The sequence below is a fragment of the Coturnix japonica genome, chromosome 1 (assembly GCF_054131305.1).
Source record: "Coturnix japonica strain WE chromosome 1, WE-NBRP24, whole genome shotgun sequence".
Classification (NCBI taxonomy): Eukaryota; Metazoa; Chordata; class Aves; order Galliformes; family Phasianidae; genus Coturnix; species Coturnix japonica.
In genome coordinates, this window is record NC_140663.1 from 144,790,794 (window position 1) to 144,816,210 (window position 25,417).

Below are 25,417 nucleotides of genomic sequence, written 5' to 3' on the forward strand. Positions count from 1 at the left end.
CTAAGAACATGACATAGCTTGTTTCTTGGTTTGGTTTCACTGTTTGTTTTCATTTGACTGACAAATTTACTAGTAAAATATATATATATTTTACCAAGTGATATTTTTCTAGCTTTGACAGAAGAACTAAAGAATCTAATATCAAACATAAAGGATCAGATGTTCTTTTTTCCCAATTTCCTTCCCTTCCAGAATTATGGCAATAGCTGCCAGTGGCTATATTTATACAACCAGTTATGAAAAACTGCAAACTCACATTGTGTCAACGGGTTATGTCAACAGTTTATGAGCTGGTTTGGCCTAGTTCCGTTACTAGTGGGGCTGGAGGACCCACAGATCTGCACCCCAGAAAGGGGTAAGTGAAAAGGATGGAGAGGTGGGTCCAAAACTAAACAGCGGCAACAATCTGAGGAGAAACAAACATTCATTAAATAAGATATTAGAATGCAAGATAAAACACTAAAATACAATATAATTAGAATTAAAGCTAATAGATCAAATGAAATGAGAGAGAGTAACCAAAAATTGAAGGCTTTACTTTAACACTGAGACAAGACCTCATGCAGTTGGAACGAGCAGCAGGGAGGAGAGCCTGGTCTCCTGATCTTGGCAGGGGTTTTATCTCCGCTCTGAACAAAAAAAGTCCTCTGGGGCATGTAGTTCTTCTTCTCTTCTGGGAACTGGAACATTAAATCTTTAACTCTGAATGCACTGCATGGTGTTATGATGTGGAATACCAATAACCAAAAATCATAAAACCATAACAGACTACTTTCATGAAATACACCTTTTTCTATACATCTGCTTCCTGAACAAATAAGAATGTCCTGATGCACGCTGAGGGATTTGAAAACCTTGTTCTGTACTGTCATTCAGGACACAATTGCATGAAAACCACATCACAAAGCAAAATTTTATTCATCTTTTAGTTTTGGTACAAAGTGATATAGTCTAAACGCGGAGCTGCAGTTTGGGAATTAATTATCTGATAACATTTTGATCCCAATTTCTATACCTATTATTTCGTATAAAATAAATAAATAATTTTTATTTTTATTTTTATTTTTATTTTTATTTTTATTTTTATTTTTATTTTTATTTTTATTTTTATTTTTATTTTTATTTTTATTTTTATTTTTATTCTGGAAGTGTTATATATGCTCAACAAACAAAAAACAAAAACAAAAACAACTCCAGTTTCCTGTCTGCTAGGACAACTTCATAAAGGTTTTGTACAACAATAATAGTATTTATTTGTTTGTCTGTCTGGCTCTGTGCTGTCTGGTTTCATCTTCTTTCTGAACATTCAAGGCTTCTACTATCTTGCAGTCCTGGAGAAGCATGCTTCCACTGTAAATCACTGTTGCTCAAAAATTTAGATGTTCTAACTTTACATGTATTTAACTCCTTAAGAAAGATCCTAGAGTAAAAATGAAAATGTTGAAGATACTTCACATGGATCTGTTATGTCGGACACAAACACTGCTTTCAAATAGCAAAAAGCTTCATTGAATTAATTTGCTGACAGCATTTAACAATCACAGAACTTACTATCATTCGCATTAATTAGTCCTCAGTTATATCTTCATTAAATATTCTTTATACACATGAGAAAGTAAGGACAGATAACCTGACAAAAATTATATGAGTAGCCAGGAATCAGGTTAGGAAAGGCAAAGGCAGACAAAATTGCTAAGTCCATTATAGCTGAAAAGTTGTAGCAATTGACTGAAATTCCCACTAACTAGAAAAAGGAAACATAAGGCCCATTTTCAAAAAAGAAATAAAATTTAAAACATTTAAAATTTAAAATAATTAAAAAAAAATAAATAATAATAATTAAAAAAAAAAAAAAAGGCTGCTTAGTCTCACCTCTGTGCCTGACAGTATAAAGGAGAAGATCCTCCTGGAAACTATGCTAAGGTACATGGAAAAAGAGGAGACTGTTAACAGTCAGTGTGCCTTCACAAAGGATAAATCATGCATAAAATACATGCTGTCTTTCTGAATTGGGGCTGCAGTGTAGGTGGATAAGGGAAAGAGCAATTGATGTAATCTATCTGGACTTGCACAAAGCATTTGACTGTCCTTCATGCATTCACATCTACAAGAAAGGTCGTAAAGAGGATCCGGGGAACTACAGGCCTGTCAGCCTGACCTTGTTACCAGGGAAAGTCATGGAACAAATCATCTTGGATGAGATCACACGGCATGTGTGTGGCATCCAGGGGATCAGGCCCAGCAGCATGAATTCATGAAAGGCAGGTCGTGTTTAACCAACCTCATCTCCTTCTATGATTGGGTGACCAGGCTGGTAGGTGAGGGAAAGGCTGTTGATGTCTACCTAGACTTCAGCAAAGCCTTTGACATGGTCTCTCACATTATTCCTCTGAGGAAACTGGTTGCCCATGTCCTAGACAGGTATACCCTTCTTTGAGTAAGGAACTGTCTAGAGGATCGTGCCCAGAGGGTAGTGCTTAATAGAGTTAAGTCAGACTGGCAACCTGACAAGTGGTGTCCAACAGGGGTCAGTTCTAGTGCCCATCTTGTTTAACATCTTCATTGATGACCTGGATGAAAGAATTGGGTGTACCCTCAGTAAGTTTGCAGATGACACCAAGTTGGGCCATAGGCCTGGGGCTGAGTGGCTGGATGACTGTGAAGAGGAAAGGGACCTGGGGGTGTTAGTTGATGCTCGGCTGAACACGAGCCAACAGAGTGCCCACATGGCCAAGATGGCCAACAGCATCCTGGACTGTATAAGAAATAGTGTGGCCAGCAGGAGCAGAGAGGTAATCATCCTTCTGTACTCAGCACTGGTGAGGCCACATTTTGAGCACTGTGTTCAGTTTTGGGCTCCTCACTACAAGAAAGACATCAAAGCCCTGGAATGCGTCCAGAGAAGTGCAACAAAACTTGTGAGGGGTCTGGAGCACAAGTCTTATGACGAACGGCTCAAGGAGATGGGATTGTTTAGTCTGGAGAAGAGGAGGCTCAGGGAGACCTCATTGCACTCTACAACTTCCTGAAGGGAAGTCGTGGTGAGGAGGGTCTTGGCCTCTTCTGCCAGGCAACAAACAGAACCTGAGAAAATGGCCACAAGTTGTATCAGATGAGGTTTAGACTGGACATCAGAAGGAACTTTTTTCTCTCAGAGAGGGGTCAGGCTCTGGAATGGCCTGCCCAGGGAGGTGGTGGAATCATCATCCCTGGCAATGTTCAAGAAGTGTCTGGATAGGGAGCTAGGAGATATGGTTTAGTAACCACCATTCTGTAGGTATGTTAAAGGGAGGACGGTTGGAACAGATGATCTTGTAGGTCCTTTCAAACCTTGTGATTATATGATTCTATCCTTACCTATAAATTAGAGAGATGTGGATTTGATAGATGGACCACTCAGTGGTTAAGAAATTGGCTGGATGGTCATGATCAGGGTTGTGGTAAACAGCTTGATGTCCAGGTAGAAACCATTGGCAAGTGGTATTCCTCAGGTACTGATATTGCAATTGGTACTGGGAATGAGCACAAAGGAAGATGACACGAAGCTGAGTGGTGCAGTTGACATGCTGGAGGGAAGGGATGTCATCCAGAAGACACCTTAAAGGCTTGAGTGGTGATCCCATGGAAACATCCTGAAATTCAACACGCCCAAGTGAAAGGTCTTGAGTTGTGTCAACAGTAAACATCAATGGAAACTAGGGGGATGAACAGATTGAGAGCAGCCCTGTACAGAAGAATCTGAAGGAACCAGTGGACGAGAATTTCAACATGATCTGGCAATGTGGTAAAACAAGCACAGCTAGTGGAACAAAGGAGGTGATTATCCCCTACTCTGCTCCTGTGAGACCTCACCTAGAGCACTGTGTTTGTTTCTGGAGCCTCCAGCATAAGAAAGACAGGAATCTATTGGAGCAAATACAGAGGAAGGCCATGATCATGATCAAAGTGCTGGAGGACCTCTCTGATGAGGAAAGGTTGAAGGAGTTTGTATGTTCAGACTAGAGAAGAGACTGGGTAGACTTCAGCACTGGGTAGACTTCAGAATGTCTTTCTAGTACCTAAGAGTGCCTTACAGAAAAGCTGGAGAGGGATTCTTCATGAGGGAATATAGCGACAGGACAAAACAGACTTACATTAAAAGGCTGTAGATCTAGGTTACATCTAAGGAAGAAAATATTTACTATGAGAGTGGTGAGGCACTGGTACAGGTTGTCCATAAATGTGGATGCCCCATCTCTGGAAGTGTTTAAGGCCAGGTTTGATGAGTCTTTGAGCAATGTGGACTAATCAAACTTGGTCCCGTCCATGGTAAGGGGCTTGGAACTAGATTAACTTTAAGGATCTTCCACACTAAACCATTCTATGACTCCATATTTTAAATCATTAGTCATGTTGGTCTTGCATTAAAAATAATACAAATATTTGAAAATTTAAATTTGAATATTTAAAAAGCCTTGACCCATTCTTTTCAGATAACTCATTTTTAGTTATTTTCATTTTTTTATTTGAGCGGCAGGAATAATAATTTTTGATTTTTCATCTCTTCCACGTTACCGATCAACACCTGAAATAAACAATTTTGACTACTTTTACCTTAATACACATTTTCAGAAAAGTGCTATGGACTTCAAATTTTCTACATTTTTCCTTTACAGTATTTGATTCATTTCTCTTCTATGGTTAACTCTGTTCCACTTCCTTATTACTCTAGCCATTGCTCCCTTATTTATAGTTATATTAGTAAAAATATACTAAACAGAAGTAGTGTACCAAATCAATCAGACAGATCTAAATGGATGTTGTTCCTGCATTCAGCTATCCATAATCTCAAGTGACATGTAAATCATGACACTGTAGCACATGCTCACTTTTTATTTTTTCCACAGTCCTCTATTAAAACAAATGTCCTAGTAATTTTGCTATTAACATAAAAATACTATTCTTATAACATTTTATAACATTTAATGTCACAGAATATGTGAGATAGTTGTTTTCATTTTTTTATTCTTTAAATATTTATTTATTTATTTATTTGAGATGGTGTGAGGGGTAATAGAATGTATTATTAACTTATAGTCTTGAATTTGTTGCTGTAGGTGATGGAAGACAGAAATTTTTCTACAAATCACCATCACTAACAACTTTAATTATCAAAGTTGGTGGTAGTTCACACAGAAATGCTAGTGTTTTGGTTTTATGATTTTTGTTATTATGTGTATTCCACATCATAACATCATGTAGTGCACTGGAAGTTGAAGAGTTAATGCCTCAGTTAATGCCTTTCAGAGAAGTGAAACAATGAAATACCATATTTGTGATATACAAGGAATATATATGTCAGTAATTCTTCCTGTAGAATACAATTCAACTACAAAATCATCACAGAATGTTTTGGTTGAAAAGGATCCTTGAGATCATTTAGTTCTAACGTGCTACAGGCAGGGACACGTCTCAGTAGACAGAGTAGGCTGCTCAAAGTTCCTTCAAGTATGGCCTTGAATGCCTACAGGGTGGGGGCATCTACAGCCTCACTGGGCAACTTGTTCTAGCGTCTCATCATCCTCACAGTAAAGAATTTCGTCCTGATATCTACTATAAATGAGAGAGGGTAGCCTTGTCCACTTTAAAGCCATTCCCCCTCTTCCTGTCACTACATGCCCTTACAGAAAGTCCCTTCTCAACTTTCCTGTAGGCACATTTCAGGTACTGGTAGGCCACTATTAAGGCAACACCAATACTACTAATTCCATTTCCACTACACTTCCTTCCTCTGTTAATGCAGGAAAAAATAAATAAACAAACAAACAAATCAATAAATCTTAACAGAAAAAGAAAAATGCTAAGACTTTAGAATATGTCATGACATAACAAATTATATGTCTTTTAAACCTTTCAGAACAGAGTATCTGCATGTCTTTGCTGGCTGTGTTCCACATCCCCTCCTCTCTGGATTGTTTCTCTTACCAAAGTTGCTTCCATCAACCACTGTCAAGATTTTGTCTTGTCTGTCTTGTAAATATTCCCGTAGTAATAATAACAAATAGGATAATTATGTTCTCCCAGTTCTTGTATTTCTATAGAATGAAATAACTGTCAGTTCCTTTCAATGTTGTAGTATTTTTTGCAGTTCTAAAGCATGGATTTTTTTAAAAAAGTCACCAACTATTTACAAAGTATATAAAACGTTGGAAGACTTTTAATTGTGGTTTTATGTAACAGCTTTTCTTTCAAAGAAATGTAGATCAGTCTATTTATATAAATCTTTAAACTGTGTTCATTATTATTATTATTATTATTATTATTATTATTATTATTATTATTATTATTATTATTATTACTATTATTATTATTATCAGGATAAATAGAAGCAACTGCTATATATTAGTATTTTTATTTGTAGCTACATAACTACTGTGACACCAGGAGCATTCTATCTGTTTTCCTGGGCTTGAAAATGGAATAAAAATCCCTTTGATAAGGAGCTTGCTAAGTAATGTGAAGACATTTCCATAAGGCTCACTGGATTATCACTTGGGAACACAGTACATAATTCAGAATACATTAAAGGGAAAAGAAATAAATATTTTTTCAGTTGGCTCCAGCTCTTGGCTCATCATTGTTCATAGTTAGACAAGTTATAGAGTTAGTATAAGCAAAGTGGTGCTGACAAGGACATTTAAACAGTTAACCACTAAAATGCATTTTACATATTGGAAATATCTCTAATCAAATAAGCCCCTGTATTTTCAGTTCTATTCTTCCAATCTGGCATGCAGAATTTGTAATATTAGGTTGATGACCTAATATTTTTGTAGAACAAAATATATGAGACAAGCAAATGATGTGTGTTTCATATTACAACTGAAGAATAAATAAAACTCACTGATATTTGATCACATATACTATATACAAGTCTTTAATAAAGTCATTATTTCTCTTATCATAAATCATAAAGGATTATTTTTGCCCAGTAGATATAAGCCAGTCAAGGACAACTCTTTAAAATCTGTCCTTGCTTGTAACTTACTGCACAAGAAGTTTCACTATTTATTTATTTATTTATTTATTTATTTATACTAATACAGAGCAGTAGTATGGTATGTGTTTTTATAAAGTTCAAAACATATAGTAAGATAAATAGAATTTCCACTCTAGAAAGTGCTTGCAAAATACTATCAATGTGAAGTTCGAAGTACCAATTAAAAAGTTACTATTATTATATAATCATTATACAAACATTATATAAACTCTTTACAAAAACTGCACGGTTTATCTGTATTATACAGAGAATAATTTTTGACCACACTGCATGAGTCTCACAGAGACGATCACTACTTTCTTTGTTCATTGTTAATGAAACATTTGTGGTAGTTGCTGTTGTATGAGTCACTTAGTCTTTTTAGTCTGCAGCTCTACCCTGTTCACTAATTTAATGTTCTGAACCTAAGATGAACTAATTCAACATTCACTTTTCATATCTATGCTTTGTTATAAATACATGGCATCTATATACATGGTAGCGCACATACAAACACATAATCTTTGTCCAGTGTCTACAGAAAGTGTAATTTTTGTGTCTATTATCATAACAGATCTTATTTTTAACCTGTTTTTGAAACCTAGAGAGAGTTTAGGGTTAAGCTTCTCAGTGACTAACATCTTACTAAGTTTAATTCCCATTGCAAAAGAGGCTGCCCTGTAAGTATGAGGACTAAAAGTAGGCATTCTTGCTGTTTGAAATATATGTATATATTTATCAGATTAATATGATTTTCTACGAGAACATAAGATCTCAGATGCATTTATGAAAAAGCTTTCCTTCTGAAACACAAAAACTGCTGTTCAACCTGATGTGCCATAATCAAAGGTTTTCAGAATATGTGTGTATGGGTAATACGACATAACTGTAGTCTCAATATTCTATTTCTGAACAGTGCAAATTTAAAATTAGTCCATACATCTCTTCCAGAAGGTTAAATAAACAACAGCAACAACAAGAAAAAACTACTATCTTAATCTCCGAAAATGGATGTAAAGATTCCCTGACTGTGAATAATATGTTTGGGTGAAGTTGATTTTTTTCCCTTTTTTTTTTTTTTCCCTCCACTTTCACCCATCCTAATAAACCTTATCATAATTCTCCCTGTAGTACTGCTTTCTGCTTGAAGAGACAATAAAAAGCAGTTTCTTTATATAAATTTTAAGGAGATAAGCAAGAATTAATATCTTCCCTTCAGTCCCCAGTTCTCATCTTGAATTGAAATTTCTTCTTTTACTGTATTTCTATTTAAAAATGTGATAATTAAAAGAGTTCAATATTCTTAAAACAAACAAAATAGACAAACACACAAAAGATTGCAGTCTGTTGTTTCCTCACATATCTACTGCACATTTATGTTTATCTCTGATTTCAGTATCCAGAAAAATAACTATCTGAGCTTTTTTATTTCACTAACTCTACTTACGTCTTAAAGGAATAACATTTCTATTTGAACTACTTCTGGCTCCTTTTGTCTCTTCTGAAACATTTCATGTTTGTCTGAAGCTCTGCTTTATGATTTCTTTTTTTTTCTTCTTCCATTTCAGTTTCTATATCTCTCTTCTGATGATTTGTAATATTTTCTAGTAATTAGTAAGAAGTATGGAATTAACTTGAAATTTTATTTTTTAAGCATCACATTTCATAGGAAATGATCTTATAAAATATCTGCATTTGTACTGCTAATGTTTATTAGTACTAACAAATCATCCTAGCAGATGCCAGAAACTTCAGTAATTGATATACTTTTGTTTAATCTCATTGAGCACTTACTAACATAATGGAGAAATCATTATAATAGACAAGGCTAGTTAATTTAAACATTTTCACTGGGATAATTTTGGTAATCTTGAAAGTATTCACATTCCTGTTCTTCTCCTTCATTCAAAGTACTGTTTGATTAGCCCCAATGTTGGCTTTGCACTGAAATGTCCAGTTTAAGTTATAATTATCCATATCCTTTAATCAGCTCCTCAGGATGACCCTTTTAATGATTTTTTTTCTGACTTCTACTGTTTTCAAGAACTTCTGTTAAGGTACTGGACTACACCACTACATCCTACATCATGAACACAAAATGATGAAAGTAAAAGGAGATAAAAACGTTACATAATGTTAAAATTAATTATACTAATAAGTGATTGTCACAGAGTTATCTAGATAAATCTGTGGCAGTGAGGTGGAGGGGGGGACAGTAGGCCCCTGGGTCCCCTGGCCCCTGAAAATGGGAATGGAAAAAAGTGAAAACAAAACCCCGTGTCACGGACATAGATTGATCTTGACAACTCTGTGACAATCCTATTCATCTGAACTCTTCTACACTTGTCTCGCTCCAATTTAGGAGTGAGGCAAAGGTTCTTTTAATAATGTTATGCCCGGCGTGAGATTAAGAAGAAGAAGCATTCAAATGTTGATCCGACCAGTTTATTGGAAATAATAGACAATTGAGGGGATGGGGAAGGGAGAGTGACGAATGCCAAAATTAGGGTGATGGGGAAGGGAAAGTAGGCGATAGAAAAAGGTGGAAAAGAGCAAGAATTACGTTAAAGCGGGGAATAGTCACCTCCTGGATGCAGCAGCGTCCCGTAGCACGTTGTTAACGTTGGTCCGGGGCAGGGGAGAGCAGCAACGGAGTAGCAGGCTGCAAGCAGCAGATCGGTGAATCGCAGAAAAGACGGTCAGAGTACCGTGGTCTCTAGAAGCAGAGTCTCGGGCAGCGAGGTCCCTCGGAGCAGAGTCTCGAGCGGCAATCCCAGAAGAGATAATAGGCAGCAGTAGGACAACGGTGGAGGAATCTGAGATCGGATACCTAGATGCCCAAAAAGGTTCTTCAGCATGCAGCCATCTTCTTCAGCATGCAGGCGCTCGCGTAGAGAGGCATCTGGTGTCAGAAAACCTCTCCCCAAAATTCGGGGTTTGTCCGTGCCCTTTTTATCCTTCTTTCCAGCCTTCGAGACATTTCGGGACGGCTCGGGTCAGTCTTGTGACTTCCTCAGAGCTGTCAATCTTCCTTGAGATGGGCCAACAGGAAAGACCACTTAAGGGCCATTAGTCCTCAGGGATGGCCATCTTCCTTGAGATAGGCCAACACAAAAAGACCACTCAAGGGCCATTGATCAGTATCTTATCTCCCTTTCGTAGCTCCCGGACTTGTTCCATTTCAGCAAACTTTGAGACAGTAATGTAAAAAGCATGGCTTCTTACACCACCCTGTGACTCAAAGTTTGCTTAAAAAATTGACCACTGCTGATCCAGGATGGTGAGAAAAAGATAGCAAGCATGAGGGTAAAGGAAGGTGAGGGTGGGGAATTAAAATGTTTAATACAATCATTACGAAAGATTTCTTGATGTGCTCCACTTCTCCATCACTTGAGGAGGTTACAAAATACATGGACAATACAACACATTGGATAAGTTCAATGAAACATGGTATCATACACAAAACAAACATGAAAGTTGCAACAACACACAATAGATAAAATAAGATGCATTTTACCCACAGTACACCTGGAAGACAGAGAAAAAGGTCAAGGTCTGGACTTTTCCAAGTTTGGACAGGAACACGTATACCATCAGCAATTTGTTTAACAACTTTACCATTATCAATCTTTAGACAACAGGTGGAATCATTTAATTTGCTACAGACACAACCCTGTGATTCTTCAGGAGGGGTGACACAAATATTACATAATGAATAAAAGATAGAAAGTGAGAAGGAACAGCCATACACTGAAAACAACCATACATTTAACAATAACCAATAGTAATAAATAAACAAGTAAAATAGGGATATTTGTATCAGGAGAACTTTCCACTTGAGCATTTCCAAAGCAGTTCAATTGCTGAGAGATATAAATACTAGTGGCAAGTTTAAGAACTGGTATAGTCACAACATAGTGTAGGATACCCCAGAATTTAAATCGCAGGGAGTAATCCCAGAAACATACACATATCTTATCAAAAACTCACTTTCCCACAACCGTGTTTTGGATGGAACTCCTGGACTGATGAAACACTGGAAAGCATCAGTGCTAAGGGTTTTATGATAAATTTCACTTTAGTGACCACATCTAACAGATATTAGATAGGTCCCATTGCTCATTTCCCAATTCATTAGGAATTTGGAAACACCATGGAGTTACATACAAATCACCATCAAGTTAGACCAAAAGAGGTGAGAGAAGGGGTCAAAAGAAATGATTATCACTGTGCAAAGAGTACAAGAAAGCCAGGATAACCTGAAAAAAAAAAAAACTTGGAACCCAATTGTGAAGTTTAAACAGATCCAAAGACTGATACCAATCACAACTCATAAGTACAGCAAACAAAACATAATACTATTGCAACCAAAATATGAAATAAAGAGGTATATCAGTATTCTAGCGTGATCACATCTTCAATTTTTCTGTCACAAAACACAAATGGTTAAAATCAGCTACAAGCCATTCTGTTCCGTGAAGGTCCTGCGGGGATCTTCTGTAAAAGAAAACAAGACAACTCGCCCTTTGGGGGCTTTGTTAATACAATTATCTTCTCCTTTTAGTCGTGAGCCTCCTAACAAACATCCATCCTTCACCCCCCCCCCCCACCTCCCTCTCATCTGGGGGAGGGGGCGAAAGTATCAACTTTCCTTGGGCTTTTGTTCTGGCCACAAGTTAACTAATTTCTCTAGCCTGACTGTGGGTAATCCATTCATCAAATCTCGTGGAACGCCCTTTTGCCAGCCCAGTGTCCAGAGACGATTACGTTTATGATCAATATTTCTCCTACCTGTTCTTACTGGCAATGAGACCCTTCCAGTTCCACAGAGTTTTGGGCTAGGTGGCCTAGGAGCAAGGGTGGTTGCTGCGAGCCTTACCTCCCTTGGCTCAGATTTACTGGAAGAAGCCACAGGCCCATATTTCCTTTCATAATTAATCAACTCTTGGGCAACCTCCCCCCATGTCCATACCTTATACCCTGATTGCAAATAGCCTGAGGTGCCAGTTCTTTCTAATTCTGGCCGGGTTCTTTCTCCCTGAGGCATAGCTTGTATTTTTCCCTGCAGTTGTATACCTATGGGTTTCAGCGATTCTGGAAGTCCCCTGATTAATGGAGTCATCCGTTCAGGATCAACAGGCATCATCAAAGGTGATTCGTGCCGTGGCTGCAATTTCCTGTCATACATCATTTGCAGGCAAGCGGCCTTTTGGACACTTTCAACCAATTGGTCAACTGTCCCATTAATGGCAAGAGGGTCTCCCCTTTCTAAAGGGTTGAGACCACCAGCCCAGTAAGCAGCCCTCTGTGTTAGGGACCAGGGAGCACGGTTATCACCAGTAGTCAAAAATACTCCTGGCCCCCAATAACCCTCAGCCTCCTTTTCGGTTAACATAATTTGGTCTCCACCAGTTAAGCTGACTCTCCAAACATATTCTGTTTCTGATTCCTTTGGAGAGCGGCTAAAATCTTTTTTCAGTTTTGCTAATTCAGTGGCAGAAAAGGGAATTTCTTTAACATTCATTTGAGGATCCAGGTCCTCTCCGTTATCAAAGGTATATTCTGTTTTTATTAGAGGGCGCAGAGGGGCTATTGGGGTTTCAAACTTATCAAAATTTTCTTTTGCTTCTTTTAGTTCTTCCTGAGGATACAGTTTTTCTTGTGGTGCACCATGAATATCAGTGTCACCAGTATCTTTATATGTTAAAATTTCCTTAAAAGCCATCTGTAACAAGGCCGAATTATCTCTCTCTCTTTCCAATTGTACTTCTAGATTTCCAATTTGGTTTTGCAAAGCTTTCACGAGTTCCTGGGTTGCTTTAACTGTTTCTTGTAACGACTGTATAGTCTGGTTTTCCGCCTCAAACTGCTGGTCTCGGAACTCCACGGCTGCTTTTAAAGCAGCACCGAGTACTGCACAAATAAATGATTTGCCTTTCCCGGCTCGGGTACGAGCCCCATGTTGTAAAACGCAAATGCGGTCAGAAACAGCCTGCAAATTATACCAATTTTCACGTGCCCAGTCCATCCCTGATGACGATGGCCGAGATGCGTGCTTTTCAAGGATATCAAACAACATATTTTCACCTTCCATATCAGATGTAATTTTACTCACAACCAAAAAATCTACAGGCAACGAAATCTACGCTGAGGGAGGAGGCGATTCCTTATCTCCTCAGAGAGGCAAACACTTAACAAAACGAACAACTGCTCAAAAACACTCCTTTACACAAAAGACCAAACGACTCAATCAACACTTCCAAAGAAAGTGTAAACACCTCAATCGGTCCTGGCTATTCTGGCAAGCCACAACGAAAAACTTCAACCTCCAAGCAAAAAAAAAAAAAAAAAAAAAGTTAGAAATAACTTCTAAGTTTCTCAAAAGTAATAAACTTCTTGGAGAAGCACACACCACTTCCACAAGAGGCGCGCACACAAAACTTTAAAACCAAAGGTACGTCACAAGATACTTAAAACCACCACAATGCAAAATAGTCTTCCCAGGGAGGCACACACGTGTAAAACAAAAGCAAACAGTCAAAATTAATTCACTCGTCCCCGAGAGGTAGACACGTAAGAAAGAAAGTTTCAGAATGTGGAGCGGTCTTCCTGGAGAGGTGCACACGTCAAATTAAGTTATCAAAACAATCGCTCCTTGCAACTCCAGGAGAAACAGACAGAAAAGTTTTAGAGAAACTGGAAGGATAACACTCTCACGACGGGCATCCTGCCGACTACGCCAATAAAAAATGTCTCGCTCCAATTTAGGAGTGAGGCAAAGGTTCTTTTAATAATGTTATGCCCGGCGTGAGATTAAGAAGAAGAAGCATTCAAATGTTGATCCGACCAGTTTATTGGAAATAATAGACAATTGAGGGGATGGGGAAGGGAGAGTGACGAATGCCAAAATTAGGGTGATGGGGAAGGGAAAGTAGGCGATAGAAAAAGGTGGAAAAGAGCAAGAATTACGTTAAAGCGGGGAATAGTCACCTCCTGGATGCAGCAGCGTCCCGTAGCACGTTGTTAACGTTGGTCCGGGGCAGGGGAGAGCAGCAACGGAGTAGCAGGCTGCAAGCAGCAGATCGGTGAATCGCAGAAAAGACAATCAGAGTACCGTGGTCTCTAGAAGCAGAGTCTCGGGCAGCGAGGTCCCTCGGAGCAGAGTCTCGAGCGGCAATCCCAGAAGAGATAATAGGCAGCAGTAGGACAACGGTGGAGGAATCTGAGATCGGATACCTAGATGCCCAAAAAGGTTCTTCAGCATGCAGCCATCTTCTTCAGCATGCAGGCGCTCGCGTAGAGAGGCATCTGGTGTCAGAAAACCTCTCCCCAAAATTCGGGGTTTGTCCGTGCCCTTTTTATCCTTCTTTCCAGCCTTCGAGACATTTCGGGACGGCTCGGGTCAGTCTTGTGACTTCCTCAGAGCTGTCAATCTTCCTTGAGATGGGCCAACAGGAAAGACCACTTAAGGGCCATTAGTCCTCAGGGATGGCCATCTTCCTTGAGATAGGCCAACACAAAAAGACCACTCAAGGGCCATTGATCAGTATCTTATCTCCCTTTCGTAGCTCCCGGACTTGTTCCATTTCAGCAAACTTTGAGACAGTAATGTAAAAAGCATGGCTTCTTACAACACTATTTGAAAGTTAGCAGTATTTATTTAGCAACTACTGTTCACATGTTCTAATTAATAGGAAAAGGTTTCCGATCACTTTTCTGGATGTAAAATACAGTAAAAAACAAAAAAAATGTAGCTTTGGAGACTAGTCTGCAGATATGAATGTTTAAAGTGAGTGATAAAGAACAAAGCCAAATGATCTTATGTCAGGACCTGTAAAACAGATAATGTTTTACTATCATCTACTGGCAAGAGGTGGAGGCAAACTCTCTCTAAAACGTCATCTAAGCCTTCATTATTTCACATATCTGATAATAAATAGGGAAGGAAAACATTTACACGGGGGAAAAACTGCATACTATTTTTACCATAAATGAGATTATGTCAAAATCTTATACATACAGTTTATACTGTGTGGAGGAAAGTGGGGGAGGGGAGAGGACAGTGAGCGAGAGTGCTTGGATGTTCTTGTGCATTTCTTATAACATTTGTCATTTTGGTGTTTGGTTAACCTTACTGCATAATCTTCTCATATTCTGTTTTTACCAGTAAAAGTTGAAAATCTCTGATGTTTTAAGTCAAGCTATTTTTCCCTTGGTAATACTGTTACTATGATAGCACTTTCAATTGGGATTTTTTTTTCTACTAAATTGAATACTGTTTTGTTGTTGTTGTTGCTGTTGTTTAGTTATTATTATTGTATTCAATTTCTTGAGACTGAAAGATAGGGAAATAATATGTACTTCCATCCTTTAATTGTTTATCTTGAAGAATGCAGAAAAAGTTCTTAACTAGTATCTTTCTTCATTTCCTTTACAGAGGACTAGCCTCACGTCTAGGTACAGCAACATTCTGCCTTTTTTCTTTCATCATCCAAATTTCTCCATGTCATTTACACAGTAGAAGGCTTCTAATTACCTTACCGATGTGTGTTTCAATTTGGTTTACATGTTTAGAGAATTATTACAAAGATGGTATAAACTTGTCTGGGACTGATCAAGAACCCTTGTCTTCCTGCGCAACACACATACTCAGCAATGAATAATCTCTCGTCTCAATTCCTGGAAACAACAAAAACTTATATTTCAGCATTACAGGCTGCTACATAATGACTGGGGTTTTGTCTTTCCTGAATTCCAAATCCACCTTTGTCATATAGGACATTATAAGTTATTCCAGCACTGACTCTTTAGAAAGTAAAAGGGGAAAAAAAAAAAAAAAGTTTTCTGGAATAAGAAAAATTAGAACCATGAATTCCTACTAATTAGAGTCTCATTCAGGATGTCTTATAAATCCATTGCGAGTTATATGTGACCATGATATTGTGGAGGGTATTGGCGATAAATAATGAACAAAACCTGTAGATTTGCTTTTTGTAGACTGAAATCAATGCAGTACTGAAATCAATGCATTTAAAGCATATTAGATGTACTATGACCAAAATTACACAACAAAGAACAAAACAAACAAAATAAATCCTTAAAACTAAAAATGTCCTGCACACTGCTGAACTTTTCCGTGTCTGATTTCTAAACATTTTTGATGGCTTGAGATATTTTTGTTCAGTGTTGTTTTTCTTGAAGTAGAGCTGGACGACATATTAACATGCATTTTATCAGTTTATACCAGTCACGAATGATACTACAAAAATAAGATTTTGACAGAAAAAAACCTGTTTACTGAAATATTAGTTCCTATTATTCAGCCATAATTACACAAGTTTCTTGTAAACTATCTATTTTTCAAATTAATTGAAAATTTGAGGATAACAATATGGCAAATGTCTAGATCCTTCAGCAGTTTGTTCAAATCAGGAAAAGCAGGCCACCCCATTTATGTTTCAACTTGCAGATAAGAATATAGAATGCATTCCATAGGAAAGCTTACAGTAGTGCTTATATATCAGAAAGATAACCCGCACCTGAAATTTTTATCATTTTAAATAAAATTTTCTGCATTCCATAACAATGAGAACAGCCACAGAAACAGATTATTTAAGAGACAGAGGAAAGACATACGAGTAACAGCTATTCTGAAGTAGTTTCATGATACTCTCTTACCTGCATCTATTGCATTTCTTATTTACGATAAGAAGCAAAAACTGTGTATGTATATGTATAAATACATACATATATTCTGAACATTTATGAGACTGTAGAGAAAATATGGAGTGTGTGCAGAATGTTATTCTTACCATTTTCCTGTGTGAGTAGAGTCATATTAACATACATACACATAAATAACCTTATTTACAGATGAAAAAAAAAAGGTAGGATTAACTCAAGTGTTTACACATAAGTAGTCTTTGTAAAAAAGAACACTGGAAAAAAAATAAAATAAAAATAGAATCCCTAGCAGCCACATTCTAAGAGAAGCTTTATAACAACAAACCTGTCTGATGGAGGATTATTTCTCATTATATAGCTGTCACAAACAGTATGACACTAATCATCCTCTACAGAATTATAACAAAGCAGCTATGTTAAATGGATGTATAAAACCCTCTTTGGATATGGATTCATAATTAACAGAATGGGAAGAAGAAAGTATCTTCTCCTTGCAGCTACTTCTCCAACAAGTTGACAATTCCAGAATTGCATGTAATAACTAACTATACAGCCCAACAATTATCAGAATAAACAAGTAAACCTAGATTCAACCTACTTTATAGTTGAAAGTTAAAAATATGGTTTAATGAACAGCACTACAAGGATGTGTAAAAGTGGAGTGTCTGCTCCTTGAATTTAGTCAAGAACCATTTTAACATAACAAGGAATAATGGGAAAAGAAGGAAGCCATAAGGAAGTTCATGCAGGAACAGAAACCTGGCTGACAAGTAAGGGATGCCAGGACAAGAACCAAATCTGGTCAGTCACACTAATTCATGAGGGTGGGTAGGAGTGTCAGAATTTCTGCTGACTGGATGTTACATGATTAAGAAAACAAACAAACAATCAAACAAACAAAACCAAATAATTTACACGCACATGTGTGCGTACAGACACACACAACCAACAACCAACCAAACGAGACCAAAACAAAACAAAACAAAACAAAAAACCCCACAAGAAAATCCTTAAAATGAAAGAAAATACAAAGCAGATAAATCTATAATTAAAAATAAGTAAAATCCATAAAGTAAATAAATCCTCAATTACTATTTTGAATAAAAACACAATATCCCTGCACTGCTCTATCTAGGAACCTGTGCTGCCCTCTGTCACGGAGTTATCCAGGTCAATCTATGCCTGTGACAAGGGGGGCGGGCATTAGGCCTGTGGGCTCCCTTGTTCCCAAAAATGGGAAGGGAAAAAGGGAAAGGGGTGGGGAGATGGGCTCAGAGAGAAAGGGAAACAAACAAACAAACAAACAAACAAAACAAAACAAAACAAAAAAACAGCGACAGCAATGGTCTAAGGAGGAAAAATTATTTTACTAACAGTGATATCCGAATGCAAGATAACACAATATAATACAATTTAATATACAATTTTAAACTGGGAAGCACTTCTAGGAACTTCCACTTTGCTACCACATTTCATAAACACTTTTATATTACCTTTTGTTTGTTTCTTCTTCATCTTTAGCACTCCTGCTTGAAGTAAATCTCAGGAGTTCTCCCGGACATTATTAGTAAAGAATAATATTCATAGAGACTCTTCTGCATATTGATGATAGCTGTATGATAGATAAATGCTGTTTTTTTGTTTTTTTTTTTTGTTGTTGTTTGTTTGTTTGTTTTTCTTTGTTAATATGACATGCTTTCTTTCATTTGTAAGTAGGATTCTTCTGTGTTACTTATCTTGATTTATTCATTCAGCAGGGCAGACACAGGGGCTTTGCAACCAAGTAGACAAACTGAATTTTTCTATCCTAAACATGAGAAAATATGAAGTGTTAGGTATAGCCTGCCATTGCAAAAAGAACAGAAGATGATTGAGTATACTTAAGTCAGGGGAAAGGAAGGAAAATTATGTCTGGAAGAATGGATTTTGTTGTTCCTATGGGGATTTTGAGGTTAGTTATTAGTGTTGCTGTTAGAGAGTTTATTTGCTTACAACTGCACAACTGCTGTTCCGCATACCTCAGCTACATCTTCTGCAACTCTCATCCCAGATGATAGCTTGGTTTACCGGCTGCTTTAAACAATTACTTTGCATGTCCTCTTTACTGCACATCAAGCTGCTTTTTTGCTGTTGTTTGTTTTGTTTTGTTTTGTTTTGTTTTCTCTTCTGATAGGAAAAGTGAATGCACTATTAATTTCCTAAATACTATAAATGATTGTGAACTCCAAACCTCCATACCTAATACTAGACCAGGCTGCCCAGGGCTCCATCCAACCCAACCTTGAACACTTCCAGGGACGGGGCATCCACAATCTCTCTGAGCAGCCTATTCCAGCACCACACCGTTTTCTCTGCAAAGAACTTCCCCCTGACATCCAGCCTAAATCTTCCCTCCCTCAACTTACAAACATTCCCTCTTGTCCAGCCGTTATCTACCCTTATAAAGAATTGACTCCTCTACAGTGTTTGTAGGTCCTTTTACGTACTGGAAGGCTGCAATGAGGCCATCCTTATGGCCCTCCTCCAGACCCCCTCCAACAGCTCTCTGTCTGTTCTGTATTGGGAGCCCTAGACCCAGACATAGTACTCCAGATGGGATCTCATGAGAGGGCCCCCAGAGTAGACAATCACCTCCATGTCCCTGTAGGCCACCCCTATTCTGATGGAGCCTAGGACACCATTTGCTTTCTGAGCTGCAAGAACACGCCGCTGGCCTGTCTGGGACCCTCTGAATGGTATCCCTTCCTTCTGTTTTATTAACTGCACAACTCAGCTTGGTGTTAAAACCAAAATTTCTGAGAGTACACTTAACCCACAAAGTCACTGAGAAAGACATTGAAAAACACTGGTCCAAACATGGACCCCTCAGGGACACTATTCATGACTTGCCTCTACCTAGACCTAAGTCCATTTACAACAATCCCTCTGGCTACAAACATGCAACCAATTTTTCACTCAGTGAAGAGTCCAGCCTTCAACTTTGCATGTTTCCAGCAGAGAGACAAGGATATGATATGGTGTGGGACAGTATCAACAGTAGTTAAAGTAGTCATTCAGAAAGTAAGAAAAATTGGCATCCTTTTATATTCCATTCAGTTCAAATGGAAGAGAGCTCATAAACTCTGTACAGTTAGTGGTTCATAGCTTTGAGAGAAATCAAAACATCCCAATGTTCATCTATGAAAACTGATCTTAAATTTAGAAAGTATATCGGCTGAAGACTGATGCCACTCCTCTGTCAAACTGGCTCATCAAAGGAGTACTTTCAGTTCCCATCTAGAAGTTGGCTCTAAAAAGAATAAGGGAAGTGCATTTGGATTCTTAAAAGCAAAAATGAATAGATTAGCTACTCATTTAAGGAGTGTTGTCCCTTGGAATACAGTGAGTTCAATTTATAGAAACTGTGAATAAGTAAAACTGTAGTTGAATAAGATTTTATCAGTTCCAGGTTTTTGTGTTGTTTCTCAGATTTTAATTCTGTTCCTTCACATTATTAGGTCAGGACCCTCTTTCTGTTGTGTCATTCATTCCTCTGCAGTGTCTATCAGTCATGCATTATAAGCTTTTAAGTATACGTGGAATGAATTTCTTTCATCCAGTCACAGTCTTTATTGCATCTACCACAGACGGCTGACCTTCACTTTGCATTCCCTTCTACATGTCTTCAAACTGCTTCAATCTTGTTTATGAGGTAGGTTAAATGCCTGTAGAATATTTTTTGTCACAAGGTCAGCTTTTCTCATTTTCTTGCTAGTTTATTTGTCTTGATAGTTTGGGGGACCAGCAATATTCCCTGAATAACAATACCTTCCATAGTTTGTGTACATAAAAATATATGCTTTTAACTGAATTTCATGTCCTTTATTTCAGATTATTTCCTCAACCTCCCCTGCCCCCCTCCACTCCCCCCCCACCCCCTCACCCCCCCACCCCCCCACCTCCCCCACCCCCGTTTGTGCCTTCCTCCTTGGGACATGTCAAAATGTTAGAACTTTACAAATCATCCAAGCTTGGAAACAAAAACAGTCATAAATCAAATGACATTTTTAAGACTGTGCTTAAACTACTATTTCAGTTTAATGGGAATTTTACTATCAGTGATATTTTGAAATTATATTTTCTTTTTCCTCATTGTCTGTGCTTTTGCTTTAACCACTTAACCTGTCTCCTTTTTTATGTGTTGACAACTCATGGCATATTTGTTTTGCATGAAATCTTGAATGTCTTAAATGCTTCACTTACAGAAAAGTTGTGACATAAATGAAGCCTTAATTTCACTCATAGTTATATTTTGAATCAGATTCAAACAAATTATTTCTCTTTTTGGAAATTAAAGCCTATTCAGTATAAAAAGGCAAGGAAAAGCAATTCTTACTCTTATTAATTTCATAATAAACTTGGTCACACAGAGTCTTGAAAAATTTAAGATAGATCATCAATAGCAAGGAACCTCACCAAAATTCTGCCATTGCATCTATTTCTTTCACAGCTGAAAGGAACATACATAGAGAGTTAGTTGAATGCACCACACTCTACTACAGTTGGAGATACTGGTGCCAAATATATGTGCAATGCACATTGACTTATTTATTTAATTTCTCATTTTTCTGCAGCAGTTAGAATAGTCCTTGTTTAATGGGGTATTGTCTTTAGCTGTTTCTTCAAATTACTGACTTGGTCGCTTCTCAAACTTACTAAGATAGCTATCCAAAGGAATATTTTTCTTCTTACACTGATAATTTCATTCTTTCCCACCTTCAATATTTGATGTAAATAAACTAGAGATTCCATTTTAAGTTTTATTGATGCATTAGATAAAAACAAACAAATAAAAAAACAAAAAAAAACCAACTAAAAGTGAGGGAAAATGTAATAATTAAATATAATTAATAATAGACAAATTTATAGTTTTATATAAAATTAAAACAAATACAATATTAAACAAACTTTACATATAAAAATAAAAGAAAAATCAACAACACAAAAAACAACACAAAATGAAAACGAAAACAAAAAACAAACAACAACAAAAAAGGCAAAAACTTTGTCTAGACAAATCTGTAAGGAAGTTAGAAAAGTAAGAAAGGCATTTCTGACAGAGTCAGAAATGATACAAGCATAGTTAACATGCTTCTGTCTAGAAGGTAAACTAAATACTTTGGTACCTTTCTCTGTTATTTTAAGCTACTAATAGTGCAAAATCTTCCCAATAAAATAATCAAACTAATTACAAAATAAACAGAAGAAATAGTTATGTAGTAAAAGAATGGCTACTCTGTGCTCCTGTAAATTGTTTACATTTAGAAAAGTCATTTTTCTTAAGATTGTATTTCTGTACTTCTGAAATGTTTCACAGATTCCTATGTTAGTTGTGAATGGTTTGATTCTGAATATAAATGTTAGCATAACAAAATGATGACAGGACTTTTATCAAAACAAAATGTCTTGCTCTTGAAATCGCCGTCCTGGGGCTCAGCATTTTTGTTGATGGATACATCTGTCTTGCTATGTTATGGTGAAGTAGCCCTTTACTGCATAGTGAACTTTGAAGTGGATTTTGTTTTGGAAAGCAATTTAATGTTTGCTGATAACTTTGATTGGTACTCTGTCAGTGTTAGCTTTTAAGCTTCTGTTCTGGTCTGCTTAATTTTTTGAAACAACTTATTTGATTAAGTGATGCCTTACCACCAGCAGTTCTGCTGGGTTTTTGCTGATAGCTGGATTTTCTCCCTTCTGTGCTATTTTACACTCACTGAGTCTTTTTATCATCAGAATTAAAAAAGTACTGCTTAGATTCAGACCACTTCATTTCTTTCCCTCTCTGCTGTTCTTCTACCAGATATATCCTATCACATAGTCTCAGTAGTTGCACTAGCAGTCCTATCTTTCTAGATGAAGGTACATTTAGGATGGAGTTTGTTGGCTTCATCTATTATATTGCTTTTCCCAACACATAGTTTGTCCTTTATAGTAAAATTTTCTACTCTAACAATATATTTCCTTTCCCAGTTCAAATACATCTTGTACAACAACAAATACTTATATAATTTGTTATATTCTATTTATTTTGAATTTATCATGTAATTAATAATTTAAATAATCTTAGTGTATTCAAAAGACTCACTATGAATAGGAGAAAGTTCAGCAATCTACAAATTCAAATGTATAACGGCATGGCAGCCTAGTGGTAGTATTTTATTTGAAATGAAGTAGATATACAATATTAATATTCCTAAATACGCCTTAGACATGGAGGTTGGATGTCAAAACATTTTATATATGAAAAAAAAAGCTTATGTTTACATGTGTGTAAAACAATACGGCTGAAGTATTGGAACTTTTATACATAGCAGCCTGAAAGACCAACTATGTTCTGGGCTGCATTAAAAGAGGAGTGGACAGCAGGGAGAGGGAGGTGATTGCCCTTTCTACTCATCTCTTCCCAGGGCCTATCTGGAGTACTGCATCCAAATCTGGGGCCCCCAGTACAGGAAGGACATGGAGCTCTTGGAGCAGGTCCAGAGGAGGGCCACCAAGATGATCAGAGAGCTGGAGCACCTCTCCAGTGAGGAAAGTTTGAGGGAAATGGGCTTGTTTAGCTTGGAGAAGAGAAGACTCTGTGGAGACTCCACTATGACCTTCCAGTATCTGAAAGGATTGTATAAACAGGAGGGAGAACAACAGTTTACAAGGGCAGGTAGTGATATGGCAAGAGGGAATGGGAATGGTTATGAACTAAGACAGAGTAGATTTAGATTAGATATTAGGAGGAAGTTCTGCACTCAGAGGGTTGTGACACACTGGAACATGTTGCCCAGAGAGGTTGTGGATGCCACATCCCTAGTGGTTTTGAAGGCCAGGCTGGATGTGGCTCTGGTCTGCCTGGCCTAGTGGTTGGTGATCCTGCATATACCCAGGGGAAGTTGAAACCAGATAATCTTTGATCTTGTTTTCAACCCAGGCCATTCTATAGTGCTATGATCCTATGATATAATCCCCTGAAACAGGGATTGGACATCTGTTGTGAAACCTAGCCCAGCACACATCTTGGAAGTTTTACAAAAAATGACTGTTACTCTTGGCAGCAGAATAATTTGTCAGCTAACAGGAAAACTACATTTTGTGAAGACAAGGAAATACACCCACAGAGAAAACAGTTAAAAATTATTTGGCAGTAAAATGCATTTATAAAAGTCTGTTATGGTAAAGGTACACTCAATATTTTAGAAATAGTAATCACAAATGAGCACACAGAACTATTACAAATACCAGCTCTTCAACCACTGACCCTTTCAAATGCAATGACTTGAAATTGAAGTTATTATAATGACTAACATTTCATGATTATGTACCATGGCAAAATGTAGAAGAATACTGAACAGTTTTGAACTTGCTGAAATACAAATAAAAGAGCTCAGATTTTCACGCATATGATTTGTCTGAAAATGAGTGTCCAATTTTGTCCTCTTTACTTCAAAAGAATGTTCTTGATTTCTGAACAGTCCAAGAACAGTAAAAGAAAATATGCAAATAATATTAGATATTTTTTCTCATCCATAAACAGTGTATTATAATTTGTTTGTAATCTACAGTAATTGAGCAGTTTAGAATGAATAATTTCAGTTAAGCAGGAAAGGTTAAGAGAACAACTTCTGAGTGAACTACAAGTGGAAAGATAATCTGTTAAACTGTTCTGCTGAATTTACTGTGTTAACAGTTAATCGTTTCTCAAGAGATGTCCAATGTTCTATATTGTTCAGGATTCATCCCTCTTTTAACAGATTTGTCTCCTTAGCCTCTCAGTATGTTAAGAGAGAGAAATGCAAATTAATACTAAATGATTCAACTCACAATCTGTGATGTTTGTAACAGGTTAAATTTCTAAAAATGCTTATAGGCTTGGTATTTAAAACTGGTTGATGTAAAATCAGGCTCTGTCTGAAATGTTTTTGAGATGTTTGACTCTTTGCTGTTATCACAGAATCATAGAATGGCTTGCGGTGGAAGGGACATTGAAGAACAGATAGATAGTTCCAAGCACCATTTTGTGGGCAGGGCTGCTACCCTGCAGATCAGATTGCCCACCACCCCATTCAGCTGGGCCTTGAATGCCTCCAGGGACAGGGTATCCACAGTTCCTTGGGGCACCCTCTTCCACTGCTACACCCACCTCCAATTGAAAGATTTCCTCTTAAGATGTAATCTGAATCTCCATTTTTTAACTTCTAGGACATTCCCCCTTGTCATTTTGGTTGTTTAAGGAATTAATGTATGAGATTTTTCAGGGGAAGTGTCCTTAGGGATAAAGAAGTAAAGCAGACCTCACAGTTCTTTAAGGACACCTTTGTGAAAGCACAAGAACTCTCCATCCCCCAGCAAGAGAAATTAAGCAGAGGAGGCAGGAAACTGGCAAGGATGAACAAGGGTCTTCTGATCAAACTGAGGGAAAAGAGGGAAAAGTACAGGCAGTGGAAGGAGGTATGTTTTACCTGGGAAAAATACAGGGATTCTGTCTGGACATGCAGAAATGCAATCAAAAGCCAAGAAGTAGATGGAACTGAAATTGGCAAAAAAGTGACAAGAAGGTATTCTACAGGTAGATAGGTTAAAAAAACAAAACAAAACAAAACAACAACAACAACAAAAAACAAACACAGGAAAAGTGTACTCCCTCTGAAAACTGAGAAAGGAGAAATGGCAACAATTAACGCATTG

General features: G+C 37.4%; 1 protein-coding gene across 1 annotated transcript; it reads right to left on the reverse strand.

Moving 5' to 3' along the window:
• Nucleotides 1-9,447: 9,447 nt before the first annotated feature.
• LOC146762772 (uncharacterized) lies at nucleotides 9,448-14,648 on the reverse strand. Its single transcript, XM_085553987.1, has one exon. It carries the CDS (start codon nucleotides 13,110-13,112, stop codon nucleotides 11,661-11,663), a length of 1,452 nt encoding a protein of 483 aa, XP_085410113.1. The 5' UTR covers nucleotides 13,113-14,648; the 3' UTR covers nucleotides 9,448-11,660.
• Between the last annotated feature and the right edge of the window lie 10,769 nt (nucleotides 14,649-25,417).

Excerpts from the sequence above, each read along its gene's own strand:
- LOC146762772 (XM_085553987.1), bottom strand. The coding sequence starts at position 13,112 with ATGGAAGGTGAAAATATGTTGTTTGATATCCTTGAAAAGCACGCATCT.